Genomic DNA, 25822 nt, shown 5'->3' with positions numbered 1-25822 from the left:
TTATGTCAAAGTGAAGGAATTAGATTTAAACAAAGGGAAAGCACCAGCAAATACACAGAAGGTGAATGGGCCAGAGAGAGCATCCTGATCATGCCAAGCTGCCTGTAAGCAGGGAAGGGAAGTTGAGTCATTTAGGGTTGCATGTGAAATGAGGAACTTATCATCACCACAACCACCCATATGCTCAGCCAACTTTTAAATAATAGTTACTAAAAATTATTAACTCATTACATATCTGAAATTCTCTTTTAGCAATGTTATATATCAAGGACTTTGCTGTGGATGTGGTTCACCAACCTTGTGACAGATTCTAGGATGGACTTGACTTTAGACAGTCCTTCTTTGCCAAAATATACCACTGTGAGATGAATCTTCTTGTCTTGATGAATACAAACATCCCTAACAGAAGTGAAAAATAAAGTTTATTCAGGAAAACATGAGGCACTATTTATTCAGAAAGCAACCACATGAAGCTTTAACAAGAAACTGAGGCATTACTGACACAATAGTAAACATAAAAGTGGCAATACTGATGAATTATGGAAGGCACAAGATCTATGCCTGAATGGGTGCACCCCTTGGAGGCCCATGGAAGCAGTCTGACATTGTTGCCATATTTCAAAACATTTTTTGAACTTTTGCTTTTGGATTGCTTTCAGAAGCAAATCACAAGCTGTTCAAGGAAATAAACTCAATTGGTTCAAAACCAAATAAATAAATACTGATCTTTTAGATTAAGAGTCATTTTGTCTTCAGACTGGCTAATTCCAAAAATTATAACTATCATTAAAGAATAATATTTGCCATGACTGAGATTACTTACTGTAAATAATAATGTGGCCTTTGAAAGTAATTCCAAGACAGGCAATAAAAAAAATGCTTTAGGAAATCAGATCTCAAGTGAGCTATTTGGAACAGTAAATCTCACTTGGAAGTATGACTGCCAGACATTCAGTTGCAGAACAGTTTTAATTAACCTTTTAAATCCAACAATTTCAATATGAGAATAAAGACTAGGATCACAAAGCATTAAAACTAGTATATCAAAGTATCTAAAACATTAAAAATATTAAAGTATTAAAAACATGGAAACTGTTAAATCAAAAAGCAGCATTTTCCACAAATAGTTTTCATAATGTGTAGATAATTATTTAACCCTTCAGCATTTTAAAATATCCAAATTTGATAACATAAAAAAACCTTTACAAATTCTCTGCTTTGCAAGATGAAATAACTTTCTCCAACTTTTAGTTTAATGTTTGTATTTCTAAATGTATTTCAGTTAAAAAACTGAAATCATTCTCAAGGGGATTTTCTTGTGAGACACCAGTATTCTATGTCTTGATTGGAGTGGTGGTTCGCGAGTGTATACATTTGTCAAAAGACATTAAATCCCAGCCTGGACAACATGGCAAGATCCCCTCTCTACAAAGTTGTACAGAATAAAAAAGATGGCATGCACCTGTGGTCCTAGCTACTTGAGAGGCTGAGGCAGAGGATCACTTGAGCCCAGGAGGTTGAGGCTGCAGTGAACTGTGCTCACTCCACTGCATCCTAGCCTGGGTGACAGAGTGAGACCTTGTCTCAAAAACAAAAAAAAAGAGTCATGATACCCATATCCTTAAAATATGTGGATTTTACTGCATGTAAATTATACCTTAGTAAAGTTGATTTTTTAAAAATTCAACTTGTCTTAAAATGAATTCACAATTATCAAGGCCATCAAATTTAGTTTCTAATAGGTGTCACTCAATTTATTTCATAGTTCAAATTGTCTATAACACAATACACTACACATGCTTTAAAAAAAGAGAGAATATAAAAAAATAAAGTTTCCCTAAAGCCTATAAAATTATTCGAAGTAATTAAAATCAGTGAAGATAAATTAAGGAAATCTGAGTAAAATGTGATTTTTTTTTAGGAGAATGTAGCTGAATCGTTAACCCCTGACAGTTACCTGAAGTTCTGCATAAACTGTACAAATGCTTCAGTTCTTTCAGCAAGTGGCACAATGATATTAATAATTGATCTAGTGATGTCAATCATCTCACTCTTCACTTTCATGAGAGGTCCAAAAGGGCGGAAGAGGGTCACATGTCTATATTCCATAAGGTCTGCTTTCTTAAAAAAGAGTTCATACTGCGTGCCCTTATCTCTCTCAGTGCGATAATAACCTAAAGGTTAGGAACAAAGACATCTCCATGTCAAAGTTTACAAATTCAACGGGAAGACAGATTTTACTCACTTAAACATCAAGGGTATTAAACCAGACCCGTAGGATTTTTACCTATTTGTGAAAATATTTATCCCCACTGCACAATCAGTAACAATTACTCCCTTAAAAGAAAAGGAAAGGTTAAAAAAAAAAGTTCACTGTTCTGTTATTTTATTCAATCTATAAAATATACTACGAATGACAATTATTCCTTTTTACATATGACTTTTTAAAAATACTAGAGCCTATCAATATGGTAACCATGAAAAATAAAGACATTACTTCTAGCAATATTAAAATCTAGACCCAAGAGTCAAAATTTCTATTGGTTTAGGTCAACTAAAAGAAATCTAGTGCCTTCATGTCAGTTATGTGATATAAAGAGTGCCATGTGGTCTCAATTTTGAGGATAGGGCCAGTCTAGTGAAGGAGACAGAAAAATAGACAAATAATAACAGTAGAGTGCTATGTGATATATATATCTGTATATATATGTGTGCATACATACACACATATAAAATCACTGACTAGAGTGAAGTCAGACAAAGAAAAATTGGTACAGACATAAACACAGTGATTTGAGATGCCTTTGAGAGAAAAGCATGAGTATCTACAAGGCAATCTGATTGTTTTGTTTTTTTAGATGGAGTCTCACTCTGTCACCAGGCTGGAGTGCAGCGGTGCAATCTTGGCTCACTGCAACCTCCACCTCCCAGGTTCAAGCAATTCTTCTGCCTCAGCCTCCTGAGTAGCTGGGACTACAGGCATGTGCCACCACGTGGCCTAGCTAATTTTTGTATTTTTAGTAGAGACGGGGTTTCACCATGTTGGCCAGGATGGTCTTGATCTCTCGACCTCATAATCTGCCCGCCTTGGCCTCCCAAAGTGCTGGAATTACAGGTGTGAGCCACCGTGCCCAGTCGCAATCTGATTTTTAAGTGTGGCACTCAGGAGACAGAAGGTTAGACTTACAGATGTGTGAGTTACTCAGTCAATATCTGGGTATAAAAAGGTGAATAAATTAGACTTGGTCCCAACCCTCCTGAGGCTTACAGTTTAGTAGGAAGCATAAGCCTGGAAATGGGCAACGCCACATACTGTGACAAGCAGTATGAATGTACAGGTGACAAGAGCACACAGAAGTACTGCTGTCTTAGACTTGAGGTTGCAGATGACTTCTCAGAAGAGTGATATCTGAGCTAAAGTCTAGAAGAGGGATAGGAATTAGCTGTCATTACTAATTATTAGTAATTACTCTCCCTGCAGTGGGCAGACAGTGGCACAGCAGAGGAAAGGTGAGGAACAGAATATGTTCCATGTAGAGAAAAATCCTGAAGTATCAGAATCCAAGGAGAGTTATAAGACAAAAGCAGGAGCTGCAGAATATAAAACTGGCAAAGCTCCCTTTCTTTTTAGTTAGAGCTGATGTGAGGACATTTTACGCATGCTACTTAGTTATTTCCTCCACAGCTTCCAATTCTGCCATAAGCTACAAACATACAGTGAGAAGACAAAAAGCTGAGCTTGCAGAAAAATCAGAAGAGTTTTGAGAAAAATAATCCATCAAAAATGGCAGGAAGTGACAGCAGAAAAAAGAGGAGGCCACAAGGAAAGGCAGCTGCAATGCCACTGCAAAACATAATGCCCTCCCTGATGGCCTCCAAAGGCCTCGGTGTATTATAATAATGCTACCGTGCAGCAAGTGATGGCCATGATGATTTGGAGTCAAAAAGTCTACATGTGCTATACCAGGGGTCCCTAACCCCCGGGCCACAGACCGCTACTGGTCCGTGGCCTGATGGGAACTAGGTGGCACAGCAAGAGGTGAGTGATGGGAGCCTGGCAAGCATTATCGCCTGAGCTCCGCCTCCTGTCAGATCAGCGGCTGCACTGGATTCTCAAAGGAGCGCAAATTCTGTTGTGAACTGTGCATGCAAGGAATCTACACTGCACGCTCTTCATGAGAATCTAACTAATGCCAGATGATCTGAAGTGGAACAGTTTCACCCCAAAACCATCCTCACCATCCCATGGAAAAATTGTCACCAATGAAACCAGTCCCTGTTGCCAAAAAGGCTGGGGACCACTGTGATATACAGTTTATAGAATCAAGCAAAGAGAACTTTCAAGAAACATTTATTTTCAAAATGGTTTAAGTCAGCAATTAAATGTCTAGCAGTGAGTGTAAAGGTGTAAAGGAGACGGGTAGGGATATAGAATTATTACTGTTAATATCAATCAATAAGTATCTTAAATTTTATAGCAGTGTTCTTCAACCTCTGAGTCATATCCCATCTTGACACATAAAAATCCCATACCCTTTCTGAAATATGTATGAGGAAAACTGGTATTTCCTTACTTTTCCAAATGCCAAATATGCTTTTTAAACTATTTATGACCCCTTGTTCAGACAGACACTTCTCCTTCCTCCAATATGAAAAATAGCTAAGAGTCTACTAATATTTTCTTTATCAAACGGTTTTCAAGTTTTGAGTCTTAGTTTACACATTTTTAAAAACATAAAAAACACCGAGATCAGATAAGTAATATAAATCATACACATGCAACAAGAGCTGTTTTATTCTATTTCCCTAGTCCTTATTCTCCAATTTTATTATGATCTCATTATACCTTTTTCCAGAAGGCCACTTAAAATTCTTGGTGGAATGAAGTGCGAAAACTTTAAGTGTTTTAATACTGTGGACAATGACTGACTTATGTTACCAGCATACAATACTAGCATTTGTCTTACTAATATAATATTGACCAACGTATTTTTTACATTACCTTCTATGAAGTCATTTTCATTAAATATCAGTTTCTCTCCAAGTGGACCCTCCTCATCTTCTTGTTCATCATCTTCATCAGGATTATTAATGACCTCCAAGCCAGCTTCAATAACTTCCACCAATTCATCTCGTTTGTCTTTTCTAACTGGCTTTTCTTCAGGATGGCGAGTGAGACCCATTTCCAATTGAAATACTTTCATTAAGGTAAAACTTTCAAAGGGAATGACCCCATACTCACTGGGTAGTTTGGCCCCTATGCTAACTTCAGCTTTGTCAATTTGGGAATGAAGAAACTCTAAAAGATCACTAGGTGCTTGCTCTTTGTTGCTCTGATAGCCTATGCCATTAGCCCCTACATTCTTTCTTTCTTGCAATGACCTCATCTTTTCACTCATTTCTTGTAACTCTTGTTTTAGTTGAGCAATTTGGCGTTTCAGACTGGTTGCCCTGGTCTGATAATGTTCTTCTTGTTCCTGTAGGAGGGCTTGATAATACTCTTTACCATAATTTTCCCCAACAACACCAGGAAGAGATGCATTTCCATCAGTCTGGGGGGCACATTCCAGGAGGTACATAAATAATACCAAACTGCAGAGCAAAGCAAGGCCCAACAGCAACCAGTGGGTCCGGGTGTGAAGAATCAGTCCTCTTCTAGGCATTCTTATTAATGTGTATTTGCCTAACAAAATAAGCTCTTTGTGTGTTCATACCTTTAGTAAAAAGTTATCAAAAATTAAAAACAAAATCAGAATTTCCATAAAAGGTACCCAAATAATTCTGCCGTAGCTTTAAGTTTTTCTTTCTTCAGCAGTCATGACTACTTGCAGAAATGGGAAGTTATGTATACTTTCTGTATTGTTACCATGATATCCAGAATAAAGCAATCTGACATATAAAATCCATTATATTGGTAGTGATTTTTCTGAAAGACACAGATCAGAATCAATCAGAATTTTGTTCCCTTAAGGATATCAAATTTGTTTGTGGCTTCAGTGAACTTAGCTACATGACTACTACATGCAGAGAACTATGAGAGGTACTAATATAATTTAGCATATTCAGTAAATACTGGGAGAATTTTTTTTTTTTTTTTTTTGAGACGGAGTCTCGCTCTGTCACCCAGGCTGAAGCGCAGTGGCACGATCTTGGCTGACTGCAACCTCTGGCTCCTGGGTGCAAGTGATCCTTCCATCTCAGCTTCCCGAGTAGCTGGTACTACAGGCACCTGCCCACCACACCCAGCTAATTTTTGTATTTTTAGTAGAGACGAGGTTTCACCATGTTAGCCAGACTGGTCCTGACCTCAGGTGATCTGCCTGTGTTGGCCTCCCAAAGCCCTGGGATTACAGGTGTGAGCCACTAAGCCTGGCCTGGGAGAATTTTTAAAAATACCTTACAAAACAATAAATTATGTATAATACTTTTAACTAGTATGTCTACACGGCTATAACTTGAGTCAAAGAAACATTAAAATTACGTTCAGCATAGTCTATATTACATATATTCTACTGTTCTCTAATTTTTTGAAAATTATATTGCCTATAATTCTTTATTAACATAGTATTTCAATTATCGCACCATTTCCCAACTAAAGCTTATGTCCATTTGGGAACTGAGTTTATAGAAATTGTTTCTGTTATAGTAATAATGGTTTACTGGAGAGAGATATTTTCTTCCAGTTTATTCAACTCAAGCATTCTACCTCATTAATTTCTACCGCTCAGCTCAGCCAGTCTAGAAGCCTTAAAATTAAGTGGGGGAAAGAACAATTTCATAAGCTCACAGACATCTGAAAAACACATTAAGAAAACATTTTTATATCCAATGTCCTCCAGTAGATTATTTGCACATTAGATTACATAATTCTTTCCACTGTATTATGCATCAACAGATTTCCTACAAGTCTAGAAAGGTTTGGAGTCTATACAAAGAAAAAACATGAAGAATTTAATCATCCTTATCAGCAGAGAAAAAAATTCAAAAACGATTTATACATTTATAAAATTACATGCCATCGTTCATGCCACAACCAGTTGTGCAAACTCCTCCATGTCTTTAATGATTCTTAACTCTAGAAATAGAGGTTTAACTTAGGACAAGGGAGGCAAGGAGGCCTTCACTGCAAAGAGAACTTCCATCGTAACAAAGTGCTTGTTGAGAAGGATAATGTGGTATGACAGCAGGCTTTTAACAGTAATGGTTTTCTCACTGCAGCAAAACCTGGAAGATCACTACAGATTATCAGTCCTAGCCACTTTTTTAATGAGTAGAAAAACCTGGATGCTTTCTGTGGCAAATGCTGCAATGCGTTTTTTTTTGTTTTTGTTTTTTGGTAACATGTCTGTATAAAACATAGGACAGATGAAAACTTCTTATGGCCAATATACCACAAATAATGGTCTTAACTCTCCTTAGTCATTTATTATTTTAGTAAACCAAATGATAACCAAGTATCTTGGAAAATTTAGTTCACTACAAGGGAGTCTTTTTTTTTTTTTTTTTTTTTTTTTTGAGATGGCTCTGTCGTCCAGGCTGGAGTGCAGTGGCGCGATCTGGGCTCACTGCAAGCTCCGCCTCCCGGGTTCATGCCATTCTCCTGCCTCAGCCTCCCGAATAGCTGGGACTACAGGTGCCCGCCACCACGCCCGACTAATTTTTGTATTTTTACTAGAGACGGGGTTTCACCGTGGTCTCGATCTCCTGACCTCGTGATCCGCCCGCCTTGGCTTCCCAAAGTGCTGGGATTACAGGCGTGAGCCACCGCGCCCAGCCAAGGGAGTCTTTTACTATGACAGTATCTCTCTTACTGATTATAAATCTTGTTTGAGTGACGTAGAGAAAAACAGAAAAAAATAGTTGGCTTTAAGAAATACTATCTAATTAAAAAATAAGAATACGAAACTAATATTATTTCCAGGACTTAACCATACCTCAAAACCATAATCCCTAGCATAAGAAAACACTTGAATTTCAAAACCTAGCAGTATCTTTTTAAACTATTATTACTAGTCCATTTATTAGGAAAAAGAACTGAAAATGTGGAGACATAATCTTGTAAAATAAAGATATACATACTTTAATAAAGATACACATACTTAAGCATACTATACTCAAAACTGAAGTGAAACTGGAACAGAACTACCACTATCTTTTATTAATATGGTACCTCATATGTTTTCTTTATATACACAATGTATTTTAGACAATGAGCTATAACTCAGACAATGGGTCACTACTGAAGGTTTACTTTTCAATAAAATAGAATGGAAAATATCAGTGGCAGTGTTAAAGCTAAGGTCATCTTTCTTCCTCTTCCCTTTAAGGGAAATACAGGTTTTGAGATATCCTACTTAATATTACAGTTGAATATTTTCTGATAAAATGAAAGAAAGGATACTGTAATTACTTCAGAATGTAAATGTTAGTTGCATAATTCTGTGGTTATTAAAAATGAAAGATTTCAATTAAAATTTTATTTGCCTAGTTCCTGAAAGGAACTCTATGGCCATAATCTAGAAGATTACATTATAACTGTTCTATCATATAAATTATGTTAAGAATATTACAGGAAACATTTTTCTGTTGTTACATCTTGATTGTCATCATTCTATGAAATGTGTTTGTATCATGAATACGGTTCATTCACAGCCCAGAGTTAATCCCAACAAGCCTTCTAAGCACAAATGCAGATAGTTAAGTGTTTTGAGGAGAGAAAAGGATAACATGAAGATGGGAAAATAAGCTGTTAAAAGGTATGTAACATGAAACCAAAGATCTCAGGATTGAAAGAAACCTTACAAGCCCTCAATTCTAACTCTCTAAAACTGACTAAAAAACTGACTTCCTCTTACAACCAAGATGAAGTAATGGGCGAGATTTACTCTCAGATTTGCTCTCTTTGGTTGTCTTGAAACAACCAAAAAAAAAAAAAACCAACCCTTTCTGCCAAAAAACCCAAAATATGAAACAATGATTTTCAAAATATTTAACATCAGGTAACAAAGGACAGTGATCCCCAGACAAACAAGAAACAAGTGGTTGCCAGCTTACTGCTTTAGTTTCTGAGCCACACAAGGAGGGGAACCTAAGCAGAGCCCAGCAGATTCCCTGAGTTGATGGGATGCAGCTCACAGTCTGAGGAGACCAAGGTATGTAGGATTAAAGCAAATAGTACCAGAGTGGATACAGCTGTAGAGAGAGAGAACTCCAGAAATCCGAATAGGATATCCCATGGGTATTTGGCAGCGCACTGATCAGTGAAGGCTTATGAGGCAACTAACAGGCTAAGAAAAGGACCACACACAAAATTAGAGGACACAGAACCCAGCATTCATACAGGGCCAGGATTAGTGCATGTTCCCACCAGACAGACTGGAAAACCTCAAAATTCCCAGGGCACTGGGTAGACTAGCACTCAAAAAAGTCTTGTCTCAGTAGTGGGAAATAATTAGCTCCAGACTAAACATGGCACTAATCCTGCCAATACATCTTAAAAGCAAGACTTGAAAGGATCACATTATTTCCAAGTAATAGCACAATAAGCCTTAAGAATATTTATAAGAATATAGAAATATCCAGTACTCAACAAAATAAAATTCACAGTATCTGGCATCTCAACAAAAATTACCAGGCATAAAAAAATATGATCCATAATGAGAAAAATTGATGATTAAAACTGACCAATGATTAGAACTGACAGATGTGGGAGTCTGCAGAAAAAGCACACCAAAACAGCTACCATAACTGTATTTTTAAAATGATGTTTATGTTCAAAAATTTAAGTAGAGGTATGAATGACATAAAAGAGATCCAAGTTAAACTTCAAGAGATGAAAATTTCAGTGTCTGAGATGAAAAATACACTGAATGGGATTAATGGCAGATTAGATATTTTAGAAGAAAATATTAGTAAACTAAAGATGTAGCAACAGAAACTATGCAAAAACAGAAAGAAAAAAGAATGAAAAATTTAAACAGCATTGATAAGCTCTGTGATAACTTCAAACAGCCTAATATACATGTAAATGGAGTCCCCAAAGAAGGGGGAAGGAGTTAGTAGAAATAAATAAACAAGGCTGAAAATTTCCCAAATTTGATGGAAACTATAAACACACATAAGAAACTCAACCAATCCCAAATAGCCATAAAGAAAATTGTAGCAAGGCACATGATAATCAAATTGCTCAAATCCAATGTAAAGAGAAAAATCTTTAAACTGGCCACATGAAAAATGCACATCACATACAAGGAACAAAAGATAATAATGACAGATTACTCCTTGAAAATTGCAAGTAATTAGACAGTGGAACAATTATCTTTAAAGAACTGAAAAGAAAAATATACCAGCCTACAATTCTATACCCAGAAAAATTATCTTTGAAAAAGGCAAAATACTTTCCCTACATAAAAAGCTAAAGGAATTAATCACCATCACACCTGTACTGTAAGTCTTTTAGGCACAGGAACATAATGCCAGAAAGGAATATGGATTTATACAAAGCAACGGAAAACATCATTAATGTTAAACTACATTGGTAACATAAGATTTTTGCTCATTATTATCTAAATCTCTTCAAAAGATAACTGAATAAAATAGACAAAATCCTAGAAAGATAGAAACAAGACTGATTTAAGAAATACCGGATATGAATAGACTTACATGACAAAAGATTGAATTAATAATAATAAAAAAAAACTACTCACAAAGAAAAGTCCAGGCCTAGAGGCTTCCCTGGTAGAATCTACCAAATATTTATTTATTCTTCTTCTTATTTTTTTGAGACAGAGTTTTGCTCTTGTTGCCCAGGCTGGAGTGCAATGGCGCAATCTCAGCTCACTGCAATCTCTGCCTCCCAGGTTCAAGGGATTCTCCTGCCTCAGCCTCCCGAGTAGCTGGGCTTATAGGCATGTGCCACCATGCCTAGCTAATTCTGTATTTTTAATAGAGATGGGGTTTCTCCATGTTGGTCAGGCTGGTCTCGAACTCCTGACCTCAGGGGATCCACCCGCCTCAGCCTCCCAAAGTGCTGGGATCACAAGCGTGAGCCACCACGCCCAGCCCAGTAAACATTTAAATAAGAATTATTATTATTAAATAAGAATTATCTTCACAGACTCTTGCAAAAAACAGAAGAGGAGGAAGCATTCTATAAGGTCAGTATCATCCTACTACCAAATCCAAAGACATTAAAAGAAAACCATAGGCCAATATCCTATATGAATATAAATACAAAAATCCTCAACAAAATACTAGTAAAACGAACCCAGCAATATATAAAAGGAATCATACATCATGACCAAGATTTATCCCAGGACTGCAAGGTTGGTTTAACATCTGAAAATCAATTAATACAATATACCATATCAATAGAAGACAAAATTCACTTGATCATCTCAACAGACATGGAAAAAGCATTTGACAAAAACACCATTTCGTAATAAAAAGCATTCAATAGGGGCTGGGCGCAGTGGCTCACACCTGTAATTCCAGCACTTTGGAAGGCCGAGGTGGGCGTATCATGAGGTCAAGAGATAAAGACCATTCTGGCTAGCACGATGAAACCCCGCCTCTACTAAAAATACAAAAAAATTAGCCGGGTGTGGTGGTGGCATGCACCTGTAGTCCCAGCTACTCAGGAGGCTGAGTCAGGAGAATCACATGAACTTGGGAGGCAGAGGTTGCAGTGAGCCGAGATTGCGCCACTGCACTCCAGCCTGGGCAACAGAGCGAGATGCCATCTCAAAAAACCAAACCAAACCAAACTAAACCAAACCAAACCAAACACCATTCAATAAACTAGAAGAGACCTTCTTAATATAAGAAAAGGGACCTACAAAAACCTCATAGCTAACATTGTATTTAATGATGAAAGACTGCATGCCTTTCCCCAAGATCAGGAATAAGACAAGGATGTCTTCTCTAGTCACTTCTATTTACATTGTTCTAGCCAAAGCAAGTAGGCAAGAAAATGAAATAAAAGGCATCCAGATTGGAAAGGAAGAAGTAAAACTATCCTTATCTGCAGATGATATGATCTGTATGCAGAAAATCCTAAGGAATTCACTAAAAATCTATTATAACTAATAAATGAGTTCAGCCAGGTTGTAGGATACAATATCACTATACAAAAATCAATTGTATTTCTACATATTAGCAATAAGCAATCTCAAAAAGAAATTAACAAAAACAATTCTGTATACAATATGGCATTGAAAAGAATAAAATAGTAATTTTAACAAAAGAACTGCAAGACTTGTATTCATAGAAACTACAAAACATTGTTGGAAGACATTTAACATTTAAATAAACAGAAAGACACCACACTCATGATTGGAAGGCTTAATATTGCTAAAAGGATAATGTTCCCCAATTAATGTACAGATTAAACACAATCCTCTTCAAGAATCCCAGTGGACTTCTTGCAGAAATTGGCAAGCTGATCTTAAAATTTATACAAATTCAAGAAACCCAGAATAACCCAAACAATATTGAACAAGAAAAATGAAATTGGAGGAAAACACTTCCCAATTCCAAAAATTACTACAGAGCCACAGGTAATTAAGACAATGTGGTATGGCATAAAAACAGACATATAGTCAATGGAATGGAACTTAAAGCCCAAAAATAAATCATCACATTTACGGTTAGTTGATTTTCAACAAGAGTAGCAAGGCAGTTCAATGGGTGAAAGAATAGTTTTTTCAATAAATAGTACTGGGACAACTGGATATTTACAGGCAAAAGAATGAAACTAGGCCGGGCGCGGTGGCTCAAGCCTGTAATCCCAGCACTTTGGGAGGCCGAGACGGGCGGATCACGAGGTCGGGAGATCGAGACCATCCTGGCTAACACGGTGAAACCCCGTCTCTACTAAAAAAAATACAAAAAACTAGCCGGGCGAGGTGGCGGGCGCCTGTAGTCCCAGCTACTCGGGAGGCTGAGGCAGGAGAATGGCGTGAACCCGGGAGGCGGAGCTTGCAGTGAGCTGAGATCCGGCCACTGCACTCCAGCCTGGGCGACAGAGCGAGACTCCGTCTCAAAAAAAAAAAAAAAAGAATGAAACTAGACTCCTACTTCACACCACATTCAAAAATTATCTCAAAGTGGTCAAAGATCTGAATGTAAGAGTCAAAACTATAAAACTCTCAGAATAAAACCTATGTGTAAATACTTGTGACCTTGGATCAGGCAACAGCTTCTTATGACACCAAAGTCAAAACAAATATTAATTGGACTTCATCAAAATAAAAAAAACTTGTGTTGCAAAGGACATCATCAAGAAAGTGAAGAAAAAACACACAGAATTTGAGGACATTTGTAAATCATTTGTCTGTCTTACTTTAAAACGAAAAAAAGAAAAGATAACTCGACAAGCAAAAGATCTGAACAGATATTTCTGTAAAGATAAATAAACGGCCCATATAAGTACATGAAAAGATGCTCAACACCATTCGCCAAAAAGGAAATGCAAATCAAAAGCACAATTAGATACCACTCCACATCCACTAGCATGTAATTCAAAGTGAAATCATAGACCTAAATGGAAAACCTAAAACTATAAAACTAAAAGCAAACATAGGATAAAATCTTTGTCACTCTGAGTTAGGCAAATATTTCTTAGATATGATATTTAACAGCATAAATGTAAATTGAATTTCATCAAAATTAGTAATCTGTGCTCTTTCAAAGACATTGTTAAGAGAATGAAAAGACAAGTCATGGACCTGGAGAAAATATGGGCAAAGCATGCAGCTTATAAAGGACTTGTACCAAGAATATATTTTAAAATGACCAAAATGAAATAATAAACCAAACTCAATTAAAATGTGGGAAAAGGCCTGAACACTTCAAATAAACACTTGAAAAACATGCTCAACATGTTAGTCACTAGGGAAATGCAAACAAAACTAAAAACTAAAAACATGTTAGTCACTAGGGAAATGCAAATCAAGTCATAATGAGACACCACTACACACAAGGGCTAAAAATAGAATAGCTAACATTAAAAAGAATGACTATACCAAGTGTTGTTAACGTGGAAGGACTAGAACTTTCATACACTGCTGATGGGAATAAAAAATAGTTTTGTTAATAAGTTATGAACTTAACAAGTTATTTTCTTTCTTATTAAAAAAAAAAAAAAAAGACAGGACCTTGCTCTGTTACCAAAGCTGTAGTGCAGTGGCTCTATCATATTGTAACTCAATGCAGCCTAACTCCTGGGCTCAAGTGATCCTCCTGCCTCAGCCTCCCGAGTATCTGGGATTACAGGTGGGAGCCACTATACCTGGTGTGATGGCTAATATTGAGTGTCAACTTGACTGGACTGAAGGATACAAAGTATTGTTCATGGGTGTGTATCTGAGGGTGTTGCCAAAGGAAATTAACATTTGAGTCAGTGGACTGGGAGGGGTAGACCCACCCTCAATCTGGGTGGGCACCATCTAATCAGCTGCCAGTGGGGGTAGAATAAAGCAGGCAGAAGATGGAAGAGCTGACTTGCTGAGTCTTACGGACTTCATCTTTCTCCCATGCTGGATGTTTCCTGCCCTGGCACATCAGACTCCAAGTTCTTCAGCTTTTGGACTCTTGGACTTACAGCAGTGGTTTTCCAGGGGCTCTTGGACCTTTGGCTGCACAGACTGAAGGCTGCACTGTTAGCTTCCCTACTTCTGGGACTCGGACTGATCCACCACTGGCTTCTTTGCTCCTCAACTTGTAGATGGCCTATCATGGGACTTCACCTTGTGATGATGGTATGAGTCAATTCTCCTTAATAAACTCCCTTTCATATATACATATATCCTCTTAGTTCTGTCCCTCTAGAGAACCCTAATACACTTTGCTAATTAAAAAAATTTATTTTTTCTTTTTTTTGTTTTGAGACGGAGTCTCGCTCTGTCGCCCAGGCTGGAGTGCAGTGGCGCAATCTGGGCTCACTGCAAGCTCCGCCTCCCGGGTTCACGCCATTCTCTTGCCTCAGCCTCCCCAGTAGCTGGGACTACAGACGCCCGCCACCTCACCCGGCTAGTTTTTTGTATTCTTTTTAGTAGAGACAGGGTTTCACCGTGTTAGCCAGGATGGTCTCGATCTCCTGACCTTGTGATCCGCCCGTCTCGGCCTCCCAAAGTGCTAGGATTAAATTTTTTTTTTTTTTAGAGAGAGAGTCTTGCTATGTAGTCCAGGCCAAGTTTCCTAATAAGTTAATAAGCCTACTCATATGATCCAGCCATTCCATTCCTAGATATTTACCCAAAAGAAATGAAAGCACATATTCATACTATTAAAATAAGATGGAGACTAGGTCTGTAAATCTCCTGAACAAAGCCAGTTAAGCCATTAAAACAACTCTGACCTTGCAAATATAAGCAATAGAAGCAAAACTTAATTTGGGCTCTTTGCAAATGTAAAACTTTGGTTATTTTTTTTTTTTTTTTTGAGACGGAGTCTCGCTCTGTCCTCCAGGCTGGAGTGCAGTGGCCGGATCTCAGCTCACTGCAAGCTCCGCCTCCCGGGTTTACACCATTCTCCTGCCTCAGCCTCCCGAGTAGCTGGGACTACAGGCGCCCACCACCTCGCCCGGCTAGTTTTTTGTATTTTTTAGTGGAGACGGGGTTTCACCGTGTTAGCCAGGATGGTCTCGATCTCCTGACCTCGTGATCCGCCCGTCTCGGCCTCCCAAAGTGCTGGGATTACAGGCTTGAGCCACCGCGCCCGGCCTCTTTGGTTATTTTTTGTCTGTGCTTATATTAAAGAAACATTAGGCTGGGCATGGTGGCTCATGCCTGTAAGCACCTTGGGAGGCTGAAACAGGAGGATCACTTGAGACCAGAATTTGAGATCATCCTGGGCAATACAGCTAGCGAGACCCTGCCTCTATAAGAATTTAAAAAATTAGCCAGGCGTGGCAGTGCATGTCTGTAGTTCCTGTCGTCCTGGTTACTTGAGGCTGAGGTGGGAGGATCACTTGAGCCCAGGAGTTCAAAGCTGCAGTGAGCTACGATCGAACCAAAGCACTCTAGCCCTGTCTCTTAAAAGAAAAAAAAAAAAAGAAACAAACTTAGGTTATGCCAATTAGAAGCCATCAACTAACTTATATAACTAGGGACTTTACAATAGGATGGACTAAACAAGGCAACTGTATAAATGCAATTAATCAAATATTGTCTTTGCCTTGCTTCCTTGTTCATCCTATAGAAGTCTTCTGCTCACATTCCTTTGGTGGAGTCCCAAATCATTTTTGATTTGTTGCTGCCTGATTCATGAATTGCTGTTTGCGCAGATAAAACTCTTTAAAATTTTATTCTGCCTCAGTTTATATTTTAACCATACCAAAACTTGTACACAAATGTTCATAGCAACTTATATGTGTAGAGCCCAAAACCAGAAACAACCCAGTGTCCATCAACAGGTAAATGGACAAAATGTAAAACAGACACACAATGGAACACTGCTTAGCAATAAAAAGGAATAAACTCTGACACATGCTTCACCATGGATAAATATCAACAATTACTCTGAGTCATAGGAGCCAGGCAACAGAAGTACTTACTATATGATTCTATTTATATAAAATTTTAGAAAATGCAAGGTAATTTGTGGTTAACTGAAGGTAAATCAGTCAATGATTTCCTGTGGGAGGTGGTACCAGGAAGGAATTATAAAAATGGATGGAAAAACTTTTGGGAGTAATGGATTTGTTCATTACTTTGGTTGTAGTGATGATTTCACAGGTGTATACATATGTTAAAACTTATCAAATTGCACACTTTAAATATGTGTAGTTTATGTCAATTATACCTCAATGAAACTGTTTAAAAAATAAAGCCAAGTCAGATTTAGTAGTAGTGCCAAAAAGGCATTTGTAAAAAAAAATAAAAAACCAAAAATCCTCCAGTTTGTTTACTGAAGTATAAAGATTTATTGATTACAAGTTTGCATTTAAAAAACAAAACTAAGCCCCTCATCTCCCCAAAAGTAGAGTACTACATATTTCTCTAAAGGTCTTACCATATCTTTTCTCTTTGCCTTGTGACTTGGAGACAAGAGAAGTGTTAAAGATAGTTAATTCTACAGCATTAGTCCCTCACATAATAATATGACCCTTAAGGAGTTTCTACTCAATCTTGATTATACACAATTTTTGGCACTACGAACACAAAAGTTACGCATCTTTTCCAGGACATGTACATTGCAGTATGTCAAGTTAACCTGCAAGACTAATCTACTGCCCTCTGAAGGATACAATCCATTTGAGTCTATTATAAAACATATTCTGTATAATCTTCCCAAATTTTCTGCAAAGAACAATTTCTCATTAAAGTTTTCAAAAACTAAATTTATAATTTTGAGTTCATTTTTTACAAAGCAAAAACAAAGTCACACAATTATCTGGAAAACATAAACCAGTCAGAAAACTAAACCATTATGAAGTGTAAATATCTAGGAAGCAGGAGATTAGAATGTTTTATTTCTTGCTAAGTTTTTGATTACTTGATGAGTATTACAGTGATGCATGGGTTGTCAATATGTTACTGAATAAGTGATCTGTAAGTACTGATCATCTGAAAGCAGCACTTATTCAACAAACACTTGATTACCTACTGTGTGTCAGGTACTGTGCTGAGTACCAAGGACAAGTAATATCAAATGGATCCTTTTGACAGCATGTTTCTGGAGAAAACTATACTCATGGCACCCGGATTTCAGCAAGACAAAGGAGAAAAAGGTGCCAAACTGTGGCACAGTAAAAACAACTTAAAGAGTCAAGTGTAACAGCTACTTAATAGCTATGTAACCTTAGGCACAACACTTTACCTCTCAGGGCTTCCTCTAAAAAATGAGGCAGTTTTGCCTGAACAGTCAATGTTCCTTCCAAGATATTATGATTCCTTTAGTTAAACCACACACACACACACACACACACACACACACACGCACGCACACAAAAATTTTTGTAGAGAAAACTTGATTTAAATGCACAGGTCATTTAATTCAGCAATTCACAATTCCACTTTCCTGATTCCATACTACAGAAGTATCCATACTACTATATAAGGTCACATACATAGGATGTTTATCAGTGTTATACGTAAGAGCAAAATAAAAACAGAAGCAACTTAAAGTTCATCAATAGAGGTAAGGTTAAATTAACTGAAGACATTTACACAACAGAATATTTTAAAGGAATTACATACATCTTTATGTGCTGATGTAGATAATACCTACAAAATGGTGTTACCATGTTGCAAATATTTTTTCTCAGTTTGTCTTGTCTACAATAGGCTTGGGAGCCAGATGGCCTGAATTCAAAGATCTGCATCATGGTTTCCTACTCTTCATTACAGACAAATTCCATAATATATGTAAACTTCAGTTTCCTCCTCTGTTAAGTGGGAATAATTACAGAACCTACCTTAGAGTATAATTATAACACTTATTCAAGTAAAACATGACAAGCATAAGTGCTCAGTAAGTGTTAGGTATTATTTCCTATTAAGCAAAGTTTTGTTGTTGGTGGTGGTAGTGGTAATAGACTCAAATCTATTAATCTTTTCCTACTTCTTGATTTTAGCTTCCCTACCCGAAGTAATCCTAATAAAAGTAAATTTTCCCTCAAATAGATAGCTAATTCTTGCCATTTATCATGCAATCCATGCTCTTGTCACTAGTTTGAAATGCCACCTTTATCATTAGCAAAATTCCTATATATGCATAAGTCCATTTCTGACCTCTAAACCAGGAATCAGCAAATATTTTAGGTCAGTAAATGTCACAACCAGTTGATTCTGCTTTTGCGGCACAAAAAAGCATTATTTTTTTTTTCTCCCCAAAGCATTAAAAAATGTAGGGCTTGGGCACGGTGGCTCACGCGTGTAATCCCAGCACTTTGGGAGGCTGAGGCAGGCGGATCACGAGGTCAGGAGTTCAAGACCAGCCTGAGGAACATGATGAAACCCTGTCTCTACTAAAAATACAAAAATTAGCCGGGCATGGTGGTGTGCACCTGTAAACCCAGCTACTCAGGAGGCTGAGGCAGGAGAATCACTTGAACCCAGGAAACAGAGGTTGCAGTAAGCTGAGATTGCGCCACTGCACTCCAGCCTGGGCGACAGAGCAAGACTCTGTCTCAAAAATAAATGAATAAATAAATAAATAAATAAATAAATACAAAATAAAAAAAATAAAAAGTGTAAAAGCCAGCCTTAGATCACAGGCTATACTAAAATAGGTAGCCAGCCATACTGGCAATCCCTGCTTTAACTTCTAAAAAATTGTTATACTTTAAAAATTTCACAAAATAAATACATGTGATAAAAAGGTTAAACATCATATAAGGACACATAACCCCAATCCCTGCTGTGAGCTGGTAGGGAAGAAGAGTGGGGAACAGTCAGCAAACCTAATACATCCTTCCATAAGCTCTCAGAAAAATGCATACTTCTTGATCATCCCCACTGTATAGATGAAGAAACAGACCAGAGAGGGAAGGGTTGATCTATATTTGCCAGTCCTTTGTCCTCTGATACTTATTTCTCCCTGGCTCAGGCTGCCCAAGACTCTGCCTGGACACTCCTACCTTCAGGATGTCTGTTATCTCTGTGGTTATTTCCTCTTTTCCGATTTCTAACGCCTCCTGGAACTCCTATTAGATGTATATTGGCTCTTCTAGATCTACTTTGCATGTCATGGCTAGTCTTTCCCACTTTCTTTTTCTTTCTTTCTTTCCTTTTTTTTTTTTTTTTTTTTGAGACAGTTTCACTGTCAGGCTGAAGTACAGTGGCAGCCTCCACTGCCTGAACAGCTGGGATGACAGGTGTGCACTACCATACTGCTAATTTTAAAAATTATTTGTGGCCAGGTGCGGTGGCTCATGCCTGTAATCCCAGCACTTTGGGAGGCCGAGGCAGGTAGATCATGAGGTCAGGAGATCAAGACCATCCTGGCTAACACGGTGAAACCACATCTCTACTAAAAATACAAAAATTAGCCGGGCGCGGTGGCGGGCACCTGTAGTTCCAGCTACTCAGGAGACTGAGGCAGGAGAATAGTGTGAACCTGGGAAGCGGAGCTTGCAGTGAGCCGAGATCATGCCACTGAACTCCAGCCTGGGCAACAGAGCCAGGCTTTGTCTCAAAAAAAAAAAAAAAAAAAAAAAAAAAAATTATTTGTAGAGACAGGATCTCATTATGTTGCCTAGGCTGGTCTCAAACTCCTGGGATCCAGCGATCCTCCTGCCTCGGCCTTCCAAAGTGTTGGAATTACAGGCATGAGCCACCACACCTGGCTCTTTCCTACTTTCCATGTTTAAATATTCAAGAATTGATTGCTTTTTTTTCATGTCACCCTGTATGTGTTCAGTAGGCATAATACCTTAACAAATTTGAAGATACTAATACTTATTTTAAAGTTTTCTTTTGTCTTACATTAGCTCCACTGCTTCAGTGCCTAGTTCTTGTATTTGTTTGGTCTGAAGCTTCTCTTAGATGCTACTGATTTCCCACAAATTTTTAGTGATTTTTGTTGTGTGTTCACATTATAAATGTGCTAGTAGTATCTCAGTCCATATGAAAATCACTGTACTCCTGCTGTAAATTCACATTTGTAATTAGTCTTATAATTCAATTTTACACTTATACCTAGTGCTTGTGTAGCATGACAATAACAATGTTAAGTTCTTTGACTTGCAGTCCCATGCTTCTTCAATCCACTTTCAGTCATATCCTTTTGGTATTTCATTTCCTCTAAAAAACCACTAACTTGAGTAACATAGTTCTTACGTAAACGTTATGCTAAACTTCAGAGTCAGATCCTCACCAGCTCTAACAGACTTGTCTAACAGTTAAACAAACAATGACAGTCCGACAGAAGACAGTCATAAATGTGCAATCCAATGGGCAAATAATAACATGGTAATGAATGAATCACTTACGTCTTGAGCTCTTAATAGTTATGCTTTTTTCAAACCAACCTTGAATGTTATATTAGTTAAAATAAGTAATTCTATTACATTAAAAAAAACATGACTCCATGTTGGTTAAATTTTCTGCCTTTGGTTGGTAATGGTAAGGTTGGTAATGACTCCATGTTGGTAATTTTCTGCCTATGTCATGACTCAGTCATTCCATAGCTGAGAGAAATGCATACAGATGCTCACCAAGACATTTAATTTACAAGGATGTCCACAGTATTCTTTTTTTTTTTTTCTTTTTGAGACTGAGTCAGGCTCTGTCGACCAGGCTGGAGTGTAGAGGCACGATCTTGGCTCACTGTAACCTCCACCTCCTGCCTCAGCCTCCCTAGTAGCTGGGCTTACAGGCATCCGCCACCATGCCTGGCTAATTTTCATATTTTTAGTAGAGATGGGGTTTCACCATATTTGCCAGGCTGGTCTCGAACTCCTGACCAAGTGATCCACCCGCCTTGGCCTCTGCAAGCGCTGGGATAACAGGCCTCAGCCACCATGCCGGGCCCACAGCATTCTTAATATCCAAAATACATCATATACAAAAATTGGGAACAAAAATGTCCATCAACTGAAGAGTAGTCACATATTATTCAATGGACTACTACACAATAATAATACAATACCATGAAATAGCATGGGTGTGTCTCACAAACAATATGCTGAGAATACTATGCAATCCATTAACATGAAGCTCAAAACACAGAAAACTAAAAGCTGATAAGAGAAGTTAGAATACAGATGGGAAAACAAAGATATAATTGACTTGGAAGAAGCACAGGGAAACAGGATGATGGAAATGTTCTACGGTTATAATTTGATATATCTAGTGATTCCACAGGGTAATAAGTATGTAAAAATTCATTGAGCTGCACAATTAAGATTCGTGCTCTTGGATGAGTTTGTGTCCTTTGTAGGGACATGGATGCAGCTGGAAACCATCATTCTTAGCAAACTATCACAAGAACAGAAAACCAAACACCGCATGTTCTCACTCATAGGTGGGAACTGAACAATGAGATCACTTGGACTAGGGAAGGGGAACATCACACACCGGGGCCTATCATGGGGAGGGAGGAGGGGGGAGAGATTGCACTGGGAGTTATACCTGATGTAAATGACGAGTTGATGGGTACTGACGAGTTGATGGGTGCAGCACACCAACATGGCACAAGTATACATATGTAACCAACCTGCACGTTATGCACATGTACCCTAGAACTTAAAGTATAAAAAAAAAAAAAAAAAGATTCGTGCTCTTATTGATTTCATATGTATTGTATGCCTCAACAAAAACAAAGAGAAAAATGCAGCTTCTAAACTGGTTGGAACTGTGCTTAGTTAGGCCAAAATCCTCTGAGCCACAAATATTGGAAATTCAACATCTTTTTTCATTCTTTTAGTTACATGACAACTTTATGTTTAAAGTTGGTATAAGAATAATAGTACAAAATGAACGCTAACACTCAGTCCTAAAATACTTGGCTTCTTACTTTCAAGATCGAAAATACTATTTTAATACAACATTCAAAAAACATTAATTACCAGACATGAACGCCCTGCTCCTGCGAGCCTTGAATGACGGTGAAACGTCACGACATCCCACATCTATCTCAAAGGCACGCTAGAAAACGCCTCCAAGTTTAACAAGCCAAGGGCTCAGGAAGAAAAGCTTCAGATGCATAATCAAACTATCATACCGCCAATACCATCATCACAAACAGAAGTATCACTGTTGTGCTTCCTGCGTTGCTCAAGGGTAGGGTCATTTTTAAGGTGCATTCTCCGACAACACCAGAGGCTTCCCGTCTCCTCCGCCCCACTGAGCCCTCCACGACCAAGCATCTTTACCGGCGCTCGCTCTGCCATCTACAGATAAAGAGGGGCTGCCGGCAGAACTATTTTAATGCGATGACAAGGTCACCGCTGACCAAAGTTTATCCACTGAGAGGAGCCGAAAAAAAAAAAAAAAAAGACCAACACTGACACGCGAACCAACCGTCTCTGGCTGCGCTCTCCCCAAATCCGGAGCCTACTCCGGCAGACTCATCCCTGAGGGACAGGGCCCCCCGCAGGACCCGTCCGCGAGGCGACCCCACCCGACCAGACAGGAGCCCGCAGCCCGGGCGCCCGCACCGCCCGGGCTCGAGCCGGCGGGAGTCGCGGGCGGGCGGGCAAGGCCGGGCCAGGTACTCACCGCGCTCGCCCGCTCTGCGCTCTACAGCCTCCTGCGCCGCTGGCACACCCGGGCGGCAGGCCGCCGCCGCCTCAGCCACCCACCCCCGGGCGCGCCGCCGCGCCTGAGCGGCCACTTCCGGCGCGCGCGAGGAAATGAGGCTGCCTCACGCCGGCGGCCCCGCCCAGGAAGCTCCGCCACTGGCAGCTGGGTGCCGATTCATCACCGACGTGTTAAAGTATCTGTGTGTGTGCCTCCAAAAACCGTTTGTGGAGGCAGCAGAATGCCCGAGGCAGGAAACCGCTCCGGCCTGCAGGCGCCCCTGCCCGGACTCGTGGACCGCAGCGCTGTCCCGCCCGGGAGCCGATCCTGGGAGCCCGAGCGGGGCCGCGGGGCCTGCGTGGCAGCCGAGCCGAGGACCTCGGGCCCCAGGGCTGTGGAACGTCCTTTGGCGCTGGGCCGCCGGCAGCCGTGGGCGCATCATTGCATTTCCCTGGAGGAGTTCCCTCATCTGTTAAAGGAGGGAGTTGAGGCGGACACGCTGGGAAATGGCTTCGAGCTCACACACTGATTTTCGTGAGTGGGAAGAGAAGCCCTTTTCTAGGCGTCTTCCATGCCACTGTGTGTTCCAGGGTCCTCTCCGGGCACTCTGTCTCCCACGCCACCCCGAGCACGGCCTAAGCGGGCGAGCGAAGGCGCAGCGGCGCCGAGAGCCGGCTCTGGTGGGCACCGGGCGTGTCACCGCGGGCTGGCGGGGGAGGGGACGCTGGGAAACCCTCCAGAAAGAGGAGCCGCCACCGAGCAAATTCCCATCTGCCACGCACAGCTGAGCCTCGCCCTCCGCCGCCAGCATTTTTTTCTTTGTCCTCCTAGTCCTACAAACGCTGGGTTTCCTTTCTCATTCATGGACTTGTTTTCTCCCTGGATACGTCTTACTGCTCCTACCGTGTGGCCGCACGTCTGGCACACGCGCGGCGGGCGCTGCCTGAATCCCTGAATCCTCCCAAGCACCTGTGCAGCGGCCATGGCCCTCAGCTAGCGGCGAGCAGACTGAAGCCGCAGGGTCAGGGTTAGTTGCCACATGTTTTAAATTGCTCTTCGAATCTTCCATTAGAATTGTTTTTATTTATTTATTCATCTATTTTTTGATACAGGGTCCCGCTCCGTCGCCCAGGCTGGAGTGCAGTGGAGCCATCACTGCTCACTGCAGCCTCCCCACCTCCGACTCCAGAGATCCTCTCGCCTCAACTTCCCGAGTAGCTGGGACCACAGGTGCATGCCACCACGCCTGGCTAATTTTTAGGTTTTTTTTTTTTTTTTTTTTTTTTTTGGTAGAGATGGGGCCTCCCTGTGTTGCCTAGGCTAGCCTGGAACTCCTGGGCTCAAGCCGTCTTCCAGCTTCGGCCTCCCAAAGTGCCGGCATTACAGGCATGAGTCACCCCGCCTGGCAGTTGTTTTTAAACTAACTGAGGTTCTCCCATCAATGGATTTAAATTGTTACTTTTAAATGATTTTTTTAAGTAGCCAAATACTAAATGTATGTAATTTGTGGAGAGAAGATAATGCATGATTCAAATTATGTGGCTGATCATGAGTGATACACTGGGATATTGTTGTAAAATAAGTAGTTCCCCTAGGGAAAATATTAAAGTACAACTGTGTTGGGTTTAATATCAGAAAATATGTAATTAAAAACATTTCCCCCCAACGACTTCCAATCTGATACTTAAAAAAAAAACAAAAAAAAACTATAAAAAGTTTCCCATCCCTTTCGGGCCTTTTAAATTTCTACCAAAAGCAGGTGATGCTGGCTGGTTCCCCCGCTATAGCAAGTTGTGAATAAATAGCCTTTGCTGGTTTCCACAGTTTTCCTGGTGATCCCATGGTAAGTCTGTACTGCTTGTACCTGAGGTCCCCAGGCTTCCAACCGTTGTACCACCCAGAGGCCCCTTGTGCCTCCATGTTCTCGGCCTATCAAGTGCACCGATGTGGTCAGCACTAGGGCTAACCTCACTCTGCGTGGAGATCTCTGGCTTATTCTCAGTTTTGTACTCTGGTTGTTATAGATTCTCATTTGTCTGGCATCTCTAGTGGATTCAGGCCATTCTTTTTCATCCCTTTTCACTGTATTTTGTGTTAGTGTTTAGTGTTGTGCTGTCAAAAAGTGCTGCTTGTCATAAGGAAACCATAGGAAAGGACATAGGCATGGGGCTCATAAGCCTCTTATTTGAGCCAGCCCCACAGCCCATGAGTTAGCAGTTCTCATCACACCGGCCTCTACTTGGACAAACTTTGCTGTGGGTTTCTGGTAAAACTGAATGAGGTTCTCCTTCCATCTCACTTTCATGTCCTGAGAGACACAAACATTCCATTTCTCGCCAGCCTCACCAGCCAGCATTCATGGTGTTGTCTAAGTTTAAATCTTCTCCTCCTCCAGGAAAAACTCCTGCTTCTTACATATACTCTCTTAATAATTCCAATTCTCATGCCCATCTCTGAAAAGCATTAACTTCACCAAGGTTGATTTGGTGAAGATCTTATTTGGAGAACATCTAATTGAACAAAATTGCTCATTTGAGAGATACCTTAGAAATGAAAGAGAGGCCGGGTGCCGTGGCTCTGGCCTGTAATCCCAGCACTTTGGGAGGCCGAGACGGGCGGATCACAAGGTCAGGAGA

At 39.8% G+C, this 25822-nt stretch overlaps 1 protein-coding gene across 7 annotated transcripts in view; it reads right to left on the bottom strand.

The window, feature by feature from the left end:
* Nucleotides 1-23282, bottom strand: part of CSGALNACT2 (chondroitin sulfate N-acetylgalactosaminyltransferase 2) — a 44840-nt gene extending 21558 nt beyond the window's left edge. For 4 of the 7 annotated variants that reach the window (XR_001906289.3, XM_017962749.3, XM_017962750.3 and 1 more), the window contains exons 1-4: nt 23166-23282; nt 5003-5926; nt 1958-2174; nt 298-399 (exon numbers count right to left, since the gene is read on the bottom strand). Coding sequence is in view for 6 of the 7 variants with exons in the window: in XM_017962749.3 (XP_017818238.1) it covers nt 298-399; nt 1958-2174; nt 5003-5663 (980 nt within the window). In the remaining variant the exon portion in view is untranslated. The remainder of the gene's footprint in view (nt 1-297; nt 400-1957; nt 2175-5002; nt 5927-23165) is intronic. The other 3 variants (XM_017962748.3, XM_017962751.3, XM_003903564.4) reach the window with 2 other exon arrangements.
* Nucleotides 23283-25822: the final 2540 nt, after the last annotated feature.

The sequence above is a fragment of the Papio anubis genome, chromosome 11 (assembly GCF_008728515.1).
Source record: "Papio anubis isolate 15944 chromosome 11, Panubis1.0, whole genome shotgun sequence".
Taxonomy (NCBI): domain Eukaryota; kingdom Metazoa; phylum Chordata; class Mammalia; order Primates; family Cercopithecidae; genus Papio; species Papio anubis.
This window is presented reverse-complemented; position numbering and strand designations above follow the sequence as displayed.